Source organism: Condylura cristata, unplaced genomic scaffold (assembly GCF_000260355.1).
Source record: "Condylura cristata isolate star-nosed mole 26May11 unplaced genomic scaffold, ConCri1.0 scaffold00011, whole genome shotgun sequence".
Taxonomy (NCBI): Eukaryota; Metazoa; Chordata; class Mammalia; order Eulipotyphla; family Talpidae; genus Condylura; species Condylura cristata.
Window position 1 is genome coordinate 52743645 of NW_004567112.1, and position 19092 is coordinate 52762736.

General features: G+C 34.7%; 1 protein-coding gene across 2 annotated transcripts in view; it reads left to right on the plus strand.

The window, feature by feature from the left end:
- The first annotated feature begins 1703 nt into the window (after positions 1-1703).
- Positions 1704-19092, plus strand: part of A1CF (APOBEC1 complementation factor) — a 48373-nt gene continuing 30984 nt past the window's right edge. Inside the window, exons 1-3 of one of the 2 annotated variants that reach the window (XM_004680889.1) lie at positions 1704-1847; positions 15395-15529; positions 17324-17454. In XM_004680889.1, coding sequence (XP_004680946.1) covers positions 1749-1847; positions 15395-15529; positions 17324-17454 — 365 coding nt within the window. In that variant the 5' untranslated portion in view covers positions 1704-1748. The remainder of the gene's footprint in view (positions 1848-15394; positions 15530-17323; positions 17455-19092) is intronic. The other variant, XM_004680890.1, reaches the window with a different exon arrangement.

Genomic DNA, 19092 nt, shown 5'->3' on the forward strand with positions numbered 1-19092 from the left:
AGCACAAACTAAATACTTCTTGACAAAATTAGTGAGTAATTCAGCAAAAGCTGAATTGAGCAGGCTCAGAAGCAAATGAGAATTATTAGAAAGGATGAAGGCAGTGGTCACACTGAAACCATCTTTCTTATAACAGTTAATGGATATTCACTCTCTGGAAGCTCTTAAGTTTTCTCCTTTGGCTTTCTAAATGATATTGAAAATACCACTTTCCAAATAATGCTTGTCTATTAAGGGACTTTTCCTTCTGTTATTTTAATAATTCCATTCTTTGCAGTTACATTTTAAAATGAATAGTCCAGTTTCACTTTCCACATACAATTTTTAGGCTTGATTTGCTACATTATCAACAGTCCATTCATTCTGCATCTTTTTAAAAAGATTTATGTATTAATGCATTCAAGAGCTGGGGTGTAGGCCAGAGGTGTGGGGGTAGGGGAGCGAGAGGATTCGCCAGAGATAGAGTGGGAAGTAAAACAGGCAGACTAACTGAAATACACTGCTATGGGAACAGTGGGGGAGACAGGAGAGGTCTGCTGAGCCATGTGGGCCACCTCCTTGGCCGGGGTAGGACTCATTGCTGCAGTGTCTGGTGATAGCTTCATAGTTTTGAGACTTAACCCCTCACTCCACCAGGGATGCTTTTATTCTGCACCTTTAAATCAGTAGGAAATCTCAATGCGACCAAAAAAAAAAAAAAAACACAAAATTTAAGAGTATAAGGCAAATGTCTTAGACTTGTGTTTAATTAAATCAAAGTATGTTTCCTCTATCATGACTGGCTGAGGCCATTAAGCAGAATGACAATCTAGCACAGAACCTTAACACTCACACTCTAATCCAGCAAGTCAGTGTACACTGATGCATATGTGAACCTCCAGGCCCACATACCACCATCGCCTGGAACCTTTCATGGGGCCATTTTTCCTGCTTGGGGAGACTGGCAATTGCCAATAACAAACTATGGACAGGAAAATGATAGCACTGACATGTCTATCTACACAGATGAATGTGAATACATGTAAACTTTTATAATTTCTTAGATTTTTACAAAGGATCCCATGTCCACTACTGAGGACAGGTGGCCTGTGTCATACATGATCCAGGTGTCAGGCCCACACATCTCCTCTCAGAAGCAGCTACTGATCTTGTATCAAAATCCATATGACTTTGCATTACCTAGTAGCTTGAATGATGACTTCTATGTATCTGACACCAGTACAGTCTTCTAAAATTTCATATTTGGATAATATACAAATATCTTAGGAAATTGATGTGATAAATAAAAGAAGCAAAATCTTAGGATTTGGATATTTTATCCTAGTTGATTTGATTTAGTAACTTTGCCCTCTTCCCACAACTGCAAGGATCATTCTCTATATTCTTTTAATTGACAAAAGCTAATTTGTTTTGCTCATTTTGATGATATTCAGAGATAATTGGGTTGGGAATACTAATCTGTGTTCTAATTGGAAAAAGGATGTTACTCATTTTTGACTTCTAAATTTCAATAAAAGTTGAAGATTTTTTAAAAGCTTTTTTTTAATGAGGACATTTAACTGGCCTTGTCTATGTGGCTGTTAGTTCTCTAAACTTAATGACTCTTTTTATAGAGAATGTTTCCTAAAGATACCCTTCATAAAAAGGACAAGTTTGGACTTGGCAATAGTAATTTACCTAATTTATCTTAAATTTGGTTTCAGTGAGCAACCCTAATTAACCTGATTTTTTGCTGATAATCACTCTCAATGGAATCAAATCACAAATCCGGGGATGGATTGAGCGGCACCCAGAAGGAAGCAGCACTCCGCGCCCTGGTCCAGCGCACAGGATATAGCTTGGTCCAGGTAGGAACGTCCTTCGACATCCACTGAGACCCACCCCTGAACCCACAGAGTAGTGCGGATTTTAGGTATCCTAAGATGCAAATGTGAACAGACATTTAACTAATGAGATGGCTCATCCTTTCTAGGGAGGGAAAGATGTTATCTCATTTTAGTTTTGTAGGTGACCTTGCAATGAATATTTTTTCTAGATTATATTAGCGACTCAATCTTAGGTTGGTGTTGAAAGCAGAAAATGTATCTATAGTCACAGAAATTATCACAGATTTGAAAGGCATTTTTAATATGCAAAGGCAGGCAGAATGCACCACCCAAAGCTGTGAATGAAGTAGAATCAAGTTAGTATTTCAGGAGTCAGCAGAGAAGCAGTTATCTGGGAATTAATCTAACTTTCCATAAGGATCACTGCAGAAGTAGGAAGACTACTGGATATGAGATCCTGACTGAATATAGATCAGAAAAGCTATATTCTTATAATACCTACCCCAACAGTTTCTTATATATAACCTCCCCATGTTCAGCATTTTGGAAAAGGAAAAAAAAACTCCTAAAATTGTCCATTCATAGATATTGATCATGATGAATTATCAGTATATCTTTATAATCTTTATCATAACCCTTTTACAGAGCTTAATAGTATTAAGCATATAATATTAGATATAAAAAGCAAACTAGTGTTAGGTATATGAATTATCTTATTTGAAGAAATAATATTGCTCTTCTTACAGTGAGAAAAATATTTTACTCCTCAGCGATGATTTTACCCATCCTACTTAACCAAATCTACGCACTGTTAGGAATAAAAACATCATATATGAATAACAAGATATGCAACTAATTCATTTTATTACATGTTACTTTGTCAGATTTTTGAAAGTATTATTCATTCAGTTTCCAACTAAACTTATTAATCAGGCGTGCTTTGTTTGAGATAATATAATGCTCCAAGTGACAAAAACTTTCATTTAAGTGAAAAGCATTTATTTGAACTTTCTTAAGACTTTGGAAAGTATTATTTACTGATAAACAACTTAAAGTTTCATTTAAGTCAAAAGAAATACTAATGTAGTATTAGCTTTTCGTTCTAAGTAAAGTCAAATATTTTTTTTAAAATCATTAGTAAACCTTTACATTTTTCACCACCAAAATTAATGCTTCAAAATTAGTGTTTTTATAGCCTCCCACTACATAAAGGGATGTTCCATAGTCCATACAGGTTTATAAAAAAAAAATCTTAAGACAATATAAATTGTCCATTTAATTTTATGCATGGCACTAGTTCTTTCTTTTCTTCCCAGATGAAATTCAGAGCAAGTCACAAGACTTTCTGGTAACTTTCAGGTAATAAAAGAGCCTCCACTGAATAATTAATATGTCTAGTCCATTATAATAAAAACTTCATTCAAAGCTATAGCCATTTTGCTTTCCCAATTATGGCAGAGAGCTGTTTTCTCTTTTCCTCCTTTATGCTTTATTCTTCCTGTATCAGTTTACTAAATGCAATTTCTGACTCACAGTTAAAATATAGAGGAAAAGATAACAGCATAGGAGATGCAGGGGAATGTCTACTTCACTGATCCTGGCATTGGACCCTGGGCTTGGCAGACACATAAAACTTGTGGGATATTTCACAGGATCTTAAGTAAAATTATCAGCAGCAAGTCTACTAGATAAGAAATCACCAGTAATGCAGATATCCAAAATTCTAAAACCTAGTTATCTAGCTCTACAGCTGCTAATAAAAAGGTAAATATATATATATGATTCAGTCCAATCACTAAATGAAGCAAAAAGTTGCTCCTGATTTTGCTGAAAAGTAAGGAATTTCACCCAAGATATCAAATCGGAGCGGTTTTGTAACCTAGTCTCTACCAAATATAACTTACATGATCTTAACAAGTCCCTTAGCCTCTGTTGGCCTTAGTTTCCAGAAGAGTGTCTCGGTCTTAACCCTCACTCTATTTGTCATAGTTTTGTGATTCCTGTCTCTGCCCAATCTGGCCTTTGGTCAGCAAACTGGACTAACTGATTGCAAAAAAGCATATATCAAAAAACAGCATGTAAAAAGACATAGCCTAAACTCTTGTAATTTAGTGCTTCTAACACTTCAATTTTTCTATTCTGAATTAGAGAAAAGATTAATAAAAAAGAAGGTAACATCAAAATTACTTAAAAATTTTTTCTGTACAAAAACGAAAACAAAGAGCATCCAATAAAATTCAGGAGCATACACATAAAAATGATCATTTAAATAGTTAGCAAATTTGCAAAGTCAGGGTTTGAAGTGTTTACTTTTGCTGTCTCTGTAGTCTCTGATATTGAATGTTAAATACTTGCAAAACAAGAATTCAAAAAACAGAGGGTGACTAATGTGTGCTCTCTTATCACTAACAGGACAAATACAGCTATCAAAAATAGAATTCTACTGGTTACTTAATAACATGGGTCAGTCTTTTATAGCACAACTGATGCAACAGTGTGTGTGAGGGCTTGAAAATATATTTTGTGGTATCATATTTTACATAATTGGATATCTTTGTATATTGATAACTAGAAATGCATCAAAGTACTACAGAGAATAAAGTAAATGTAATACTGTTAATTCACAAAGAGTAGGCATTTGATAGTACAGATAAAACTGTTTAATGTTCACAAGCCAAACTTTTGACTACATTCCAAAATACGTTTTTATAGTGGAAGGAAATGTTCTGCAATGTTAATATACAAGTAGTATTTTTCTCCAGAATGGAATTATGTGTGAGGCTGCATTGTCCCTACTTTTAATATTACCCCTACACTTTTAACTTTCCAGATTTCTAAATTTACCAGATGTTTCTTTGGAAGCTAGAGGGGAAAAAAATCACATATATTGATCTTTTCCTTGAGAATACATTCATGATGTTGGTTATAAACTCTGTGACACATGATAAGCCTTCCATCTGGAATTTTGCCCTTAAAGCTAAGAAAATATATTTTACATAGATGGGAAATTTCAGAATGCTTTCTGCTCAAAGAGGGGTAGTTTACATCAATTTTAAATCTACAACAACTTAGCCAAAATATACATATATTTATAAATGTCATCCTCTAGTATTCTGAACATTTTTTAAAAATAGATCCAGAAAATTTAACATATATACTTTTGGCAATAATTATTTTCCATGTAGATTTTAAAACTCATTTGCCCATTATTTACATATGCACATAACTTTGGAGTTAAATTTTTACTCCTCCACACGCTTCATACACTCTCCACCAGATCTCCCATTCCAATAACCTGTCCCCTTCCTCACCCATCCACTCTAAAATAAACAACACTGCATTAAATGAGCAAATATAGCTGTGGGTGCTACCTTTCTATATAAACCTTTAAAAAAAGATTTATTTGTTTATGCATATGAGAACTTGGGTAAAATGCAGAGGTGTGGGAGTTGGCGGGAGGCTGGCAGGCATGAGCGGGGAGGGAGGGTTTGGCGAGAGGATTTACCAGAGACTGAGTGGGGAGCAGAGCGGGTGATCAACTGAAATACACTGCCCTCTTGGGTCTCTTCTCAGACCCCCTCTTACGGTCTTTCAGAGCCTCTCAGGACTTCCCTGGTGGCACAGGGATTAAAGGGCAGGCAGCTCTATGCAGCTATCCACAGCCACTGCAGCATGAGTTCTATCCCTTGACAAGGAACTGACAGCAGATCTCTCTGCCCCTCAGCTACATATTTCAGTCAACCTGCCTGTTCTACTCCCCACACTGTCTGTGGTGAATCCTCACACCCCCACCTACCTCTAGACTGTATCCCAGTTCTTGTATGCATAAATAAATAAATCTTTAAAAAAAAGTTTAGAACTAACCTTACTCTTTGACCTAATAATTGACATATGTATAGACACAGGGATGCTTAGCATCATGGAAATATTACTTTTATAATTGTAGTTTAATAAAAACTTAAACATATCCTAAATGTCCAAGAAGATACTACTAGTGATATAAAATATAATCACACTTATACTTCTAAATTATAGACATGTAAAACAAATTTTTAAAAATGATGCAGAAAATGCCCAAATTTTAAAGTCCAGTTCAATATTAGAATGCTAAAACATATACATTAATTTCCAGATATGTTTAAGAAATTATCCACATATAATAAAATAAATTTTAAAAAGAACAAAGTGTAATTTTGATAAAGATAAATTTTCTTGCTTTGATGCTCTTCTTTCTTTCCAAACTCCCTAATGAATATGGATTTCTTTACTACAAGGGGAAATCTCATGAAATAGAAAAAAAACTGGGAAGAATTCTGTTAGGAGTTGAGAAGTTGGGAGAATTTTATGAAAAATGCATTATTACACTGAATAATAGGTTCTGCATTTCACTAAGCTATTCTTTCAAATCTGTAAGTTTAAAAATTGTTGAACATTGATTTTTACACTTAGAAAACAAGCCCTAGAGTGGTTATACACTCAGTTGAGACATAAATCTGGGGCCAGCAGTCACTCAAAACTCAAGTGTAAATTACATCATGTTTTATGTAGTAATTTCAAGTTATGATTTGTCTTCACATTTTTAAAATTTCTGGTTAATGTTTTACCTTTATTTTAAATTTTCATGAATTTTTTAATGAGGTACTGTTGGTTTTTACATGTTTAAAGAGTTACTTCTTTTAAAAGCCTAAAAGATGAACCACCTGGCCTTTTCCAGGAAAAAAAAAAAAATGTGCTGCCTCTCATTCTAATCCTCAATCTAAATCTCTGTATTAGAATTAAAGCTACAATTAAAAAAAAAATTCCCTGTAACATAACCTAACAGGAAGAGGGTACATCCCACCTTGTCTTAATCACTTATTCTAGCAAGCCCTTCACCTTCATTCAGTTGCTTATTTGCTCATTTATTGATTTCATAAAGACGTGGCTCCTGCCTTTATAAAAATGATTCTTATAGAAAGACAGGAAATAAACAATAAACAAAATAATTGTAGCTCAAGGTGAAACAATCACATTGTGCGACAGAGAAGGGCTGGTGCCCCTCAGATAAGACTGAAGCTGAGACTGAGGATAAGAGCAAGCAAACCTTGTAAGAAACCGAGGACAAAACAGCTTTATTGACAAAAGGGACTACCAGAGAGTACTCTTTAACCAAAATCTTAGCAAGTTAATACCTTTGAGCAGTGAAGTTATTTGTCCATTTCAAGGAACAAGTAGAATTATAGCTGAAAACTACTAGGGATAAGAGTGCTTCTTTTTTCCCTTCTGAAATGGATCAACCATGAGCCACGTTTCCTGGCAGCAATTCTCCCAAATCAGTAACAAAATAAAGTGCTTACTTTCTACCCATAAGCTTTGCTTGCTATGTTATGTTCTCTTCTATGGAGTTTCAATGCAAGCATATATTTAAATTCTAATTTGTATGAGTCTTAAGGTACAAAGGATGGTTCTAGATCAACATAAATCCGATGACAATACCCTTCTCCTTCTTCTAAAGGAGTCCCAAATTATGTCAACTCCCATCTGCCATCATTTTACTTGGGTATTTCTCACCTTACATTTTCTTCTATAAATAATGCAATAAAAATAAGTATCTTTGGGTCCACAGAGTTTAATAACTGGCTTCATCTACAATGGCTCAGTGAAAAGATAGACTAGGGCTATGTATGTCCTTGAAATTCTTTTCCAATCACCATATAAAAGTCCTAGGGACAAAAATGGTAACTTGACTATCTGGTAAAATATAGCACTTGGGTCCTACTTTTCCTTCTATCCCTGTTCTCAACATCTGCTCATACCCATGCTATCCAAGGACTTAGGTCATTTTCCAAGTGCATGACACTAAATCTTTAAATAGGTAGCACTAAGCATGAGGACAGGATGGGGCCAGTAGCTCATCACAGGCAGGCACCTCCCATAGCTTATCACCCCAACCACCCACAAGCAACTATATTTTAAAGCTCCCCCAAAGCCTGTTCTACTAACAGAAATACCATAGTATGGAATAGAAGATTCCAAAAGAGGGAGAATGTTTGTGAATCTTTTTATGGAGGGTATTTGTGCCCAACACATGATAGGAATGTCAGCATCCCATGTCAAAGATACACATTCCAGAAACTGTTTTCAAAGAGCAGTGAAGTTCTCCCCAAATAGTTTAATAGAGCACTGGCTACATGAAGTCTTTAATATTACATTTAAATTTTTTGTAAACCATGTATTATAGTGCTTTTGCTAAACTAGAAGCAAAAAGATGTTTCCATTTGATCAGCCTAAAAGTTGGTGTGAACTTCATGACTCCACTTACAGAAGCCAGAACAGCATCACTGGACTTTGGGCTTTGCCTAAGGACAACTTCAGGATTTTTTTATTTTTTTTAACCATTTAGTGCTGATCAGCAAACAAAAATAAATGACTCTTCATCCTCACACTTAAAAGTTTATTGTTATCAATTACAAAGAGTTTTCTAACATATTTAGACCCAGAAGAAAAAGAGGTCAGGAGTTATATAGTCAGGGATGTGGGAAGGAGCCTAGTAGCTATGATCTCCTTTAGATATTTTTCCAGAGCGCAAGGCACAAGATTATGTTAAATGATTGGTATAATGAATTTTATAATGAATTATTCCACTTTAAATTCTCTTTCAAGCTTTTTGGTGAGGAAAGTTAGCTGTGTAAGGCCCTGAAGAATGTTTCAAAGACAGAAGAACTAACTAGTGTTCAGAGCTTTTAGCAGATATAATTTTAGAGCAGAATTTGATTATGATTTTCTTTTTTTGTAATTATTTTATAATTACTTTCCATTGTGGGGAGTACTAATATTCTTTTTTTATTTTTTGCCTAAATTTCTTTAAAAAATTAATTTATGCTGAGAAAGTAATTAAGTAATACATAGGTATAAAAGGGACATTCAACTGCAGATACACTATTTTATTTTTTTCTTTTATTTAGGTAATTTGGTTTTAAAAACTATATATGATTCCAAAATATAGGATTCTCAACTTTAAATGTGCGTTATCACACCACACCCACCACTGATTTAAAAAAAATCTCCACCACAGTCCCATTAAGAGCCTACTTATTAACTCACAAAACATCTTTGAACATTTCCCCTCAATTAAAGTCAGGGTTTCTTTCATAAGTCTCCTAACATTCTTTGAAGACTTATTTTACCTTTTTCCCTTATTAAATATAGAGTTAAAATTCAAGAAAGAACTAATGCTTTGCTAAGCCTTTATCTGGTCAGAAACTAGAATTGATGCCAGTAAGAAAAGGAGAATAATGATTGTAAAAAATTTCTCACTGTATAAAATGTATGTTCCTAACATTAAAAAAAAAAAAAAGTATGCTAGGGAGAATTCCACTTGTCAATTAGAGAGAAGTAGACGAGTGACTACCCAACCAAATATTGTTTATCTGCACTGAACAATGTCTTTAACTGCATATAGACTTGTAGTATCAGCCAATTTCCAAATGTCATATTAATCAGTTCAAAAAGTCAAATTGTACCTATAAGTAAATAAAAAGTTGGATTGGCCCACTGAATACATTTCACATTCCAAAAGGACAAAAACCCAAAATGGTAAAAGGACTCACCAAAACTCAGACCTTGTTAGTTCTTGAGTGGAATTTAGAAGTTATATAGATTGGAGCAGTGTGTTAAAACATCTACTTAGAACCAAGGTGAGCATGAACACACTAAATCCTGCCTTCAAAATAAAAAGGCAAAATAGGCCTCCTGGTGACCTAGGAGTTAAAGTCTCTGTGGTGTCACTGTGAAGCGCCACCATAAGGCCTGCTTTTATTCCAAGCCAGCTAGTTAGCTCATATATAGCACTGCAGACTTTTCCTGTCTCACCTACTATTGCCTTAGAAATGTCTTTCACTTTTAAGTAAATCCACTGCTCTGCTTCCCACTCTGTCTCTGGTGAATCCTCTTATCCCCACAAGTCTGGCCTATACCCCAGTTCTACACAAAATAGAATAATAATAAATAAACAAATAAATAAACAGAAAAATAATAAAGATTGTGCTATCCATCATGTTTGCTGCAAAATGTGAACAGCTCACAGACTGCAGAGGGTCTCAGAAGCTAATGGGTATTTTACTTTTAGGGCAGAAACACAGCTTGAGAGAATGTTTTCGATTTCTGATTTTGTGTGATCATCTTGAATATTCTCATTGGATTCATGAAAAACTTACATTTGGAAAAGATTTACAAATTATGTTCTTAATTATTTAATTTGCTTTTGACTTTTCAAGTACAAGCTATTAAATTCCTAAAGGGTAGTTTGTCATATGTAATTCTAAAAGGTAAAAGAAAAATATTAAAACATTTTTAAATATCATTTAATAACATAAGTTAATTCTACCTCCATAAGACAACTAATAAGTTGAGTTGAAATTAGGACAACTTTCTAGGAAACAGTCAGCCTTCCAATGTGATACAGGAAATAACTCATAATTTTCTAACATTTATTTTCATGGGAGAACTATATATCATACCATTTTTGAGCAAGAGCTATAATTTATTTTTTATTATTTTTATTGCCATAATATTGATTGACAGCACTGTATCTGATATAAAGGAATAGGTTCATACCTCTTCAGATGTATGCACCACACTACACCTACCACCGAAGCACCTACAGTTCTCTGCCATAGTCTTTCTGCCTTTTCTACTTATTAAGTTCTACAGTATGATTTCTAGGGATTAGTTTTATCTGTTCCTTTGTTTTGTTTCTTTATAGTCCATCTGAGTGAAATCATACAGTATTTATCTTTCTCCTACCTACAGGTTTCTTTTAGCATATCCCCCCTACATAGCTTCCCTATCCTGTGTGTGTCAAAAATGCCATAAGCAGACTAAAGGTAAATCATAAGTAAGAAGGCCTCTCATATCTTTGAGGATTCTCTTACAGATACTACTAGATTTTTTTTTATTTTAAATCTATCTAAAATCATATCTAAGAGGCCCCTTTTCATACTGTTATTCAAAATCCCATAGATCTTCCTTGAACTACATAAACAGTTGGCATATACATAGCAATTAAAAGAAATAATGGCTAATAAAGATTTCTATTCAATCTCACAAATCAAGAATTGGAAACATAATCCAAGAAATGCAATAGGTACAGCCCAGGGATTACTTTTTTAATGTAATAGCATTAACTATAAGGACAGTCCTAAGGATTTGACCCTAGAACCAATGTTCTGGGTAGGGGGTCTGGTGACCAGCCTGCTTATGGAGGCTAAAAATCCACCAAGCACAGGTAGCACCCGAGAGTAGAAATTAATACAAACAAAGTCATTTGGAAAAGGGGTAGGAGAACATATGAAAACAGTTTAGTCAGGGAATGTATACAATGTTTTCCCTCTTAGCAAGAAAAGACAAAAGACCAAGAGAACCACAAAAAATGATCACAGATTTGGAACATGAAAGAACTGAAATTACTACTCAGAATACAAAAAAAAAAAAGGACTGAATGAGGGTTCATTAGTTAATGTTCTTCCAGTTTATGAATGGGTTCATTTATGAAAACAACAAACCATCTGGTCTCCATGTTTGGCAAAGTTGAGCAAGAAAGTAGGCATACAATACCACATGAAGAATTAAGAAATTATTAAATCTGAGCAGGAAAGTCATCAAGACTTTTGAATAGTATATATGCCGTGACTTGGTATATATACCAAATCAAGGGCCTTTAGTCTACTGTTTCTGCAATAAATTAAACCTGTGTGAGTTTAGGTAAATCCCATAATATCTTTTGACTCAGCTTCCTCATCGGTGTAGTGAGCATATTGGTTTAAATTAAAAAAAAAAAAAAAAAAGAAGAAGAAAAAACAATCAGCCATTTCTACACCAGAACTCAGTTTCTTGTTACAATCACCATAGTCCCAGCTATAAGGGAGACTAGGAAAGCAAGTATCCCATAGTTTTGCCCAAAATCCCCAGATATATAAAAGTTGAGATGCAAAGTTGCCAAAATGAACTCAGTTCATTCAACACTCATATTAAGATATGTTGTTTAGAATGATTTATGAAGCTTGTACACTTTTACCTAAGGTCAGACAGACAATATACACAATCTCTTAAAACCTCTATGGTTCCATTATAAAAGGCTTAATATATTTGTTACAGAAGGAACTTCCAAATACCCTTAACATACAAACTAAATTACTATGTAGTTTTAATGACCACTATTTAAATTAAACCCATTGTATTTATAGTTAGAATTAGGTCTGCAATTTTTAATTTGTAGAATTAAAAGTATTTAATCTATTATTGTGTGAACAGGGAAAATAATTATTTCCAAATTTTCTCCTGGAAAACTAACAGATCACAGATTTTAGCCAATATTCTCTCATGGAAAACAAAAAGCCTGGTCTATTAATACACTTATGCTGCGTGAGGGAACGCATCCCATGAGAAAGACGTCAGCTTGGAAGAGTTACAACTGGGTTTTATCTATTTTAAACTCCTCAGCTATAAAAACAGTGCCGAAAATATCAGCAATCCAGTTCCCAACTGTCCTTTCTGAGTAATGGACAGCGATGCTAAGCCCATGACTAATGTCGGTACAGGTCTTATATTGGCCTGGACTTTTACCACTAGTGCATTCCAAGCCCAGCGGGTGGTTCACAGAGCAAATCTTCTCCAGTGTGTGAACTTCATAGCATCTCTGAACCAATCAGATGTTTTCTAATCCCCAGGAATATTCTTGAAGGAGTTTTTCAAGTGTTCAGAGAAACCACAGAGAGACAAGAAATTTTGTTGCCCAATCATTTCAGCTCACAAGCAGATGAATACTCCTCTCTGTAGTTCATATATCTTTAGCAAATATAGTAAGAAAATTGAAGGGAATTTAAAAGGTCAATCTGTTGATTGTTTCCAAACTATCAGACAAAGTTTATCAAATCAAAAATACTGGAACAGTCACTATATTATTGTGGTCTGAAACTTTGTTTTGCTCAACCTGAACAAGAAAAATACTGCCAAATTTACCTGATATTTCAACCTGAACAAGAAAAATACTGCCAAATTTACCTGATATTTCTTCCAAAAATCCATTGTGTAATATTTCTCTGTATGTTTAAGTTACAGAAATGACGTAGAAAAATCATCATGAACCACAATGGTGAAAGTTAACCTAGCGACTTAGTGATCATTTGGGATAGAAATAGGTCTCTGTGTTTTCTCCCAAATTTTGTGTCACAAAATGATCGGAAACTGGAAGGGATTTTAAATGCAACCGAGTTTGCAATTTAATGGTAAGATAGTTATTTTTCATAAATAGTCATTTAAATATATGAACCTATTACAGGTGATACAGCCTGTATACATACAGCAAAGCAACAAAATCCAGGATTAGGCTGATGGACTCTGAAATCAGAAGGCCTGGCTTCACATCCTGCCTTCTCTACTCCCCAGTAACACGCCCTCCGAAAATCACTTACTCTATCTGGACTCGGATGTTCTTAGTAAAATGGTGATAGTGATAGTTCCACGATGTTTGAGTTTTAGAACACTGCGTGCCATGTAAAGTACTACCCAGGTATTTGCAAACAAACAAATAAGTAAAATATTCACTATGTTTCTGAAAATATCACATTAAATATTTTAGGAAATTCTTGATTAGGGTATAGCCACTTTGTATAATTCTTATGGGCCACTTTCTATAATTATAAAATATTCTATTTCTCACATTTCTTAACAGTGCTAAAGTTTTGTTACTGGATAATCCTTTCAGAGGGTAAGAAAAAAAAGCAGAAAAACTTTGAGGGAATTATTGAAATACTTAATAAGATTTAAAAAAAAAAAATACCCGACCAGTTGTTTGGAGCAAAAAAATAATCAGAATACTCTTCTGACTTATTTACCAGCAAGAAACAAAACACTAGGAATAAAACATAGTTGTAACCACAAAGATCTTTTAAATCAGTGATATCCAAAAGTTTTTGTATTAACACTTATAAAATTGAGAAAGACTATACTGCCATATATAAAGATTTACCAGTTAAACCAGCAAATGTTATACTTTGATTTTAAGTCAACATTTTACAAAACTATGGTTTTAAACTGGCATTTAAGAAAAAATATCCTTATATTTGGGCAAACTTTTAACAGTTAACTACTGATGAAGAGGCTAATATATTGGAGAATTTTATTTTATTTTATTTTTTTAATTATTTATTTATTTATTCATATAGAACTGGGGTACAGGCCAGAGATGCGGAGGGTGAGAGGATTCACCAAAGAAAGAGTGGGGAGCAGAACAGGCAGATCGATGAAGTACACTGCTGAGGGGAGCAGCGGGCGGGTCAGGAGAGGTCTGCCTTTCCATGTGGTCACCCCCGGGGCAGGCGGGGATCTTACTCATGAGGAAGTGGCTTAATCTTCTTAGTGCAGTGCTTTAACCCGCTGCGCCACCAGGGAGGGCCATAGTGGAGAATTTTTTTTTTTTACCTTATATATTACAATGTACCCATTTCATAGTATAAAACTTTTTAAAATCATTGGTTGTATAGTCACTGACAAATACTGATTTTTAGTTCCTTATATTGTCCTATCCCCCAAATCATAACAAAATATAAAGAGCTCTCCGTTTGTGCCCAAGTGGAAAATAAATTTACCTTTCCCCAGCAAGTCAGCTATCATAGATCACTGGTAGTGGATTAGATTTATACATCACTTTGGTTCCCTGAAGTTACTTTCAGCCCTTTAACCTCTAGAAAAATAAAGATAGCAGGTTAGATGTCACCAATGTCATTCTTCCCCCCAAACATACTGAATTTACAAAGGTTTATAAGAACAACCTTTGTTACAACAAAGGAAAAGAGTAGGAACTAATTCTAAGAACAGCAGCATTCCCCACTAAAAGAACCAACATAGTCAATGCCTCTCATAACCTTTTCAGCTTTGAAAAAACCAGCTACCTCCACATCTACTCCTCCCAATCCTAATGGTCAAAAATGTTTCTAGTTAGGGAGTTAACTTGTTGTGCACTTGAATCACCTAAGTCCAATAAAGAAGAAAAGTGTAACTACTGAATATGGATTACATACCAAGAGCTTTGACACACATATTTGGTACATCATCACCTGTAATCAAAATTGATGCCCTACTTTGTGTAAGAGAAATCTGAGGAGGTAAAGTTAAGTCATTTGCCCAATGCTCCACAGCTAGAGAGTCATGTGACCAAGCAAGCAGGTCAGCTTCAGAATGCTTATTCCTACACCACTTAACGTTCAATATGACACCAGTTGCCAGGTTCAAATTCTACTCAGATGCTTCGATTATCAAGCATTGGTTATTTTGCGATAACAAAATATACAATAACCCCCCATCTTTGTCCAGTACTTCCTGAGTCTGCGCAATGCTTATCTCAAGCAAGTTAAAGAACAGAGTGTGGTATTAAGATCTACACCAAAAAACTTTGATTTTTATCATGCAACCACTCCCCTTGTCAATGATAAACATAGCTTTATTGTGAAATGAAAAATAATCAAAGAACTCAAACTGAAGATTCTTTTGTTTTCTTTTCTCCTTCATAACAACTCATGTTGGGTTTGCAGGAAAATGGACAGAGAAAATACGGTGGCCCACCACCTGGCTGGGATGCTGCACCTCCAGAAAGGGGCTGTGAAATTTTTATTGGAAAACTTCCCCGAGACCTTTTTGAAGATGAACTTATACCATTATGTGAGAAAGTAAGACCAAATGTAATTTAATCTTATTTAACTTTCAAGAGAAAATTACTTCTCTCTTCACTTTGCTTTCAATATCATTCTTTGTTGTGAGTGATTGTTTCACACCACCCCTCATACCAAGCCTCAATTAGAATCCAACTGTTAGTGAGTATCCTTTCATTATCACTTGCTGACTTAGCTCTCTGTCCTGTTACTAACACTTGGAACTATCACTGCTCATGACTTATACATGTCTCTATCCCTGAGCACAGTTGACAGGGCTATCTCAGTGCAAACTAATGTGTCTATCAACCTAGCATAACACTGTAACATCTGTCTATAATAATATATTGCCCCCACTTGACATTTTAATATGGTTTTATGAAGAGCAACACTTTCACATGAAAAGAATAAGTATATCTGTCACGACTGAATCATGTGCCTACATATATTAATCCACAATGAAATTTTCTTCTACAAGTTTCAATTTCTTATCTGCCCTGAAGCATCAACAAGCCTAATATCAAGTGACTTTCTTCTTAAAGTCATTATATAAAGAATACATTCCACGAGTTTTAACTTCTTATTTTGTTACTAAACCTGGATTTAAAGGGAGAATACAAAATAAAAATTTTTCAATAATTCACTGAATGCTGTTAAAAAAATCCTTAGAAATTTTATTAAAAATAATAAGTTAGCTATTTCATTCTTTTAATGCCCAAATAAGGTGCATGTATATAATTCAGCCGCAGATTCACACTGCTCTAATTTCATATTACAATCCTATTTGGCATGAGGACAAATTAACTACAGGGATTCAATCTGGTAAGAGTCTTATATACTGAATCTGAAAATGAGCATTAAGATAGACCTAAAATGCAGAAATAAAAAGTATTGAAATTCTTCCCAAATGAGCACAGAAAAAAATGGGTATCCGTCACTGAGTAACTTAGGACAGGGTCAGCTGGCGTGAGGGTGAGCCACAGGCCACCAACCACTGAGGTAAGAGCACATGTTTCAATGGCTTCTCTTCCCTACCAATGTATATTTGGGTTACCCTTACAGCAGCCAGCAATAATAAATTGTGGAATCTGGAATTTTAGAGAACATCAGAGACAGGAATGATATATAAGGAAAGCAAAGGAACAGTGTCCCCAACTATTATGGAGGGTCTGGTCCTGAGTCTGCTGTATTAAGGCAAGTTCTAACTTTAGCCTATAGACTGAGAAGACAAAGAGGCTTCTCTGGTTCTCCTCTGAAACACATCTTGTATGTTCACCTTGATATTATAATAGGTAGAAAAGACAATTAAGGAGTCAGTTTAAAAGATTCCAAATGAGTATGTCTGATTTTTAAACTTATCAATGGTAGAATATGATCATGTAAAAATAAAACTATGGAGACTTCAGAGGCCAGTGCGATGGCAAGGATTGATAAATGCATTTTTAAGTCCCAAAGACACTGTATAATTCCCTATATAAATGTTTAATATAAGGCAATTTGCTCTGTCAAAACCTGTTGTGAACTCAGGCTGAAATGCCACTTTTTCAGCGTTTTCTTCATTTGACTTTTGAAGTCAGATAATGCATCTGAATGCAGTAAGAAGATATGTAACCCATTCTACTTAGCATAAAAATGCCAAATGCAGCAAAGACAGACTTCAGGAAACATGTATTTGTGTGCATGAGGCATGAATGTGTGAGTATGTGTGTACATGTGTGTGCATGCATGTGTATGTGTGTGCACATGCCCTCATGTATTCCTTTGGGAGTATAAATATATAATATGAATTTTCTCTTTTTCTATCACTTATAGATTGGTAAAATTTATGAAATGAGAATGATGATGGATTTTAATGGCAACAATAGAGGATATGCATTTGTAACATTCTCCACTAAGCAGGAAGCCAAGAATGCAATCAAGCAACTTAATAATTATGAAATTAGGTAAGAACCACCTCTTTTAGATTATCAGACAATGCACCTGTATCTGTTCTTCTAACAAGTTTATCTGATATAGTGTGTACAAAAATAGCCAAAACTAAAAAAAAAAAAAAAATTATTTTCTTTGGTGAAAGCCAATGTCATGAAATGAATTCAACGGTGAAAGAAAATTTAATGAAATATTATTTAATATTAATACATATAGCAACAAACTACATTCTGTGACATGTTCAGAGAAACAAAATGAATTAATTGATCCATTACATAAATATGTGCTGGGCGCCATTCAAAATATTGGAAGTATCATGGTACACCTTACTCTTCTCATAATGAGTGAATGGATACATCAATTATATAAAACAACATGGAAAAAAAAATAAAACCAAGGAATGGAACAAAGTTGTGTGAGGAGGTGGCTACTCTAATACAGTACATTTAAAAAAAAAAACACTTTGGGAAAGTTAAATTTGATCTGAGATTTGATCAGTCATGACCATCGACCTGGATAAAGGTTATTTCAAAGAAAGAAATTACAGCAAGTGCAAAGGCCCCCAAATGAAAACAAGGTTGCTGTTTGAGAGGAAGAGAGTGTCAGCACGAATCAGGTTGGTTGGAAAGAGAAGAGCACTGAAGGAAATTGAATGGGGGAGTCTGTGATACCATGACTGAGAACTTGGATTTGATTATAATAAAAATGGGAAATTAAAAGAGGATTTTTTCCAATTAGATTTGTGCTTTTTAAAATGTTACTCTGGCTTCTGGGTGAGGAATGGATTTAGAGCAGGCTAACTCCACTGGCAGAGGGAAGGCACTTGGGATGCTGCTGATGTGATCCAGAAAAAAGAAGAAGGTGTTTGGACCAGGATAGTGGTGATGGTGGTGAAATGACTCACATTTGGGATATATTTTAAAGTCGGAATAAAGATTAGCTAAATATTGGATTTTTTAGTCAGAGAAAATGTGAAAGAGTTGTTTAATAATGGGTTTAGATTATGAGTAAATTTTGAATTCTGGGTGGAAACCTAGGGTATCTGTGCAAGCAGGTGGATGTTCAGAACAGCAGGAAACAGAAGCCTCTGTTTGGGGCAATTTACATTTGAGATGCATGTTAGGTACTGCAGCCTAGCTGTTGAAGACATGAATGCTGTTATTGGAGTCAGGGAGATTATAATATAGTTTCCTACAATCATTAGAGCCAGGGAGAATATAATGTAGGTTAGTTTCCAACGATCAATTTTTTCTTTCATATCATATGAACCCAAAATATTCAGCAAATATACATTATAATTTTGTAAATCAGTCAACTATTGAGCCATTTTTCTTGAACCTCTTAGCCTTAAAAAGATCAGTTGGATTTGGCAACAACTATTACTACTGAGTGGCTCTTCAGTTCCAATGCTGGATTCTGGAACAGAGTTTTGGAGAAAATATAAAGGAGACTCCCCTTCCACACATGCCTCCATGGACCCCAAAAGAGCTCAGTCTGGTATGTGGAGGATTGTATGGCATGGGAATCAGGAGATTTGAGGTCTAGCACAGGTTACTTTGGACAAATCCTTTGACTTCTCTCAGTATCAGTTTTATTATTAGTACCTGAGCACACAGAGAATTTCTGAAAATACTTAGGTGTTTTCAAAAGAG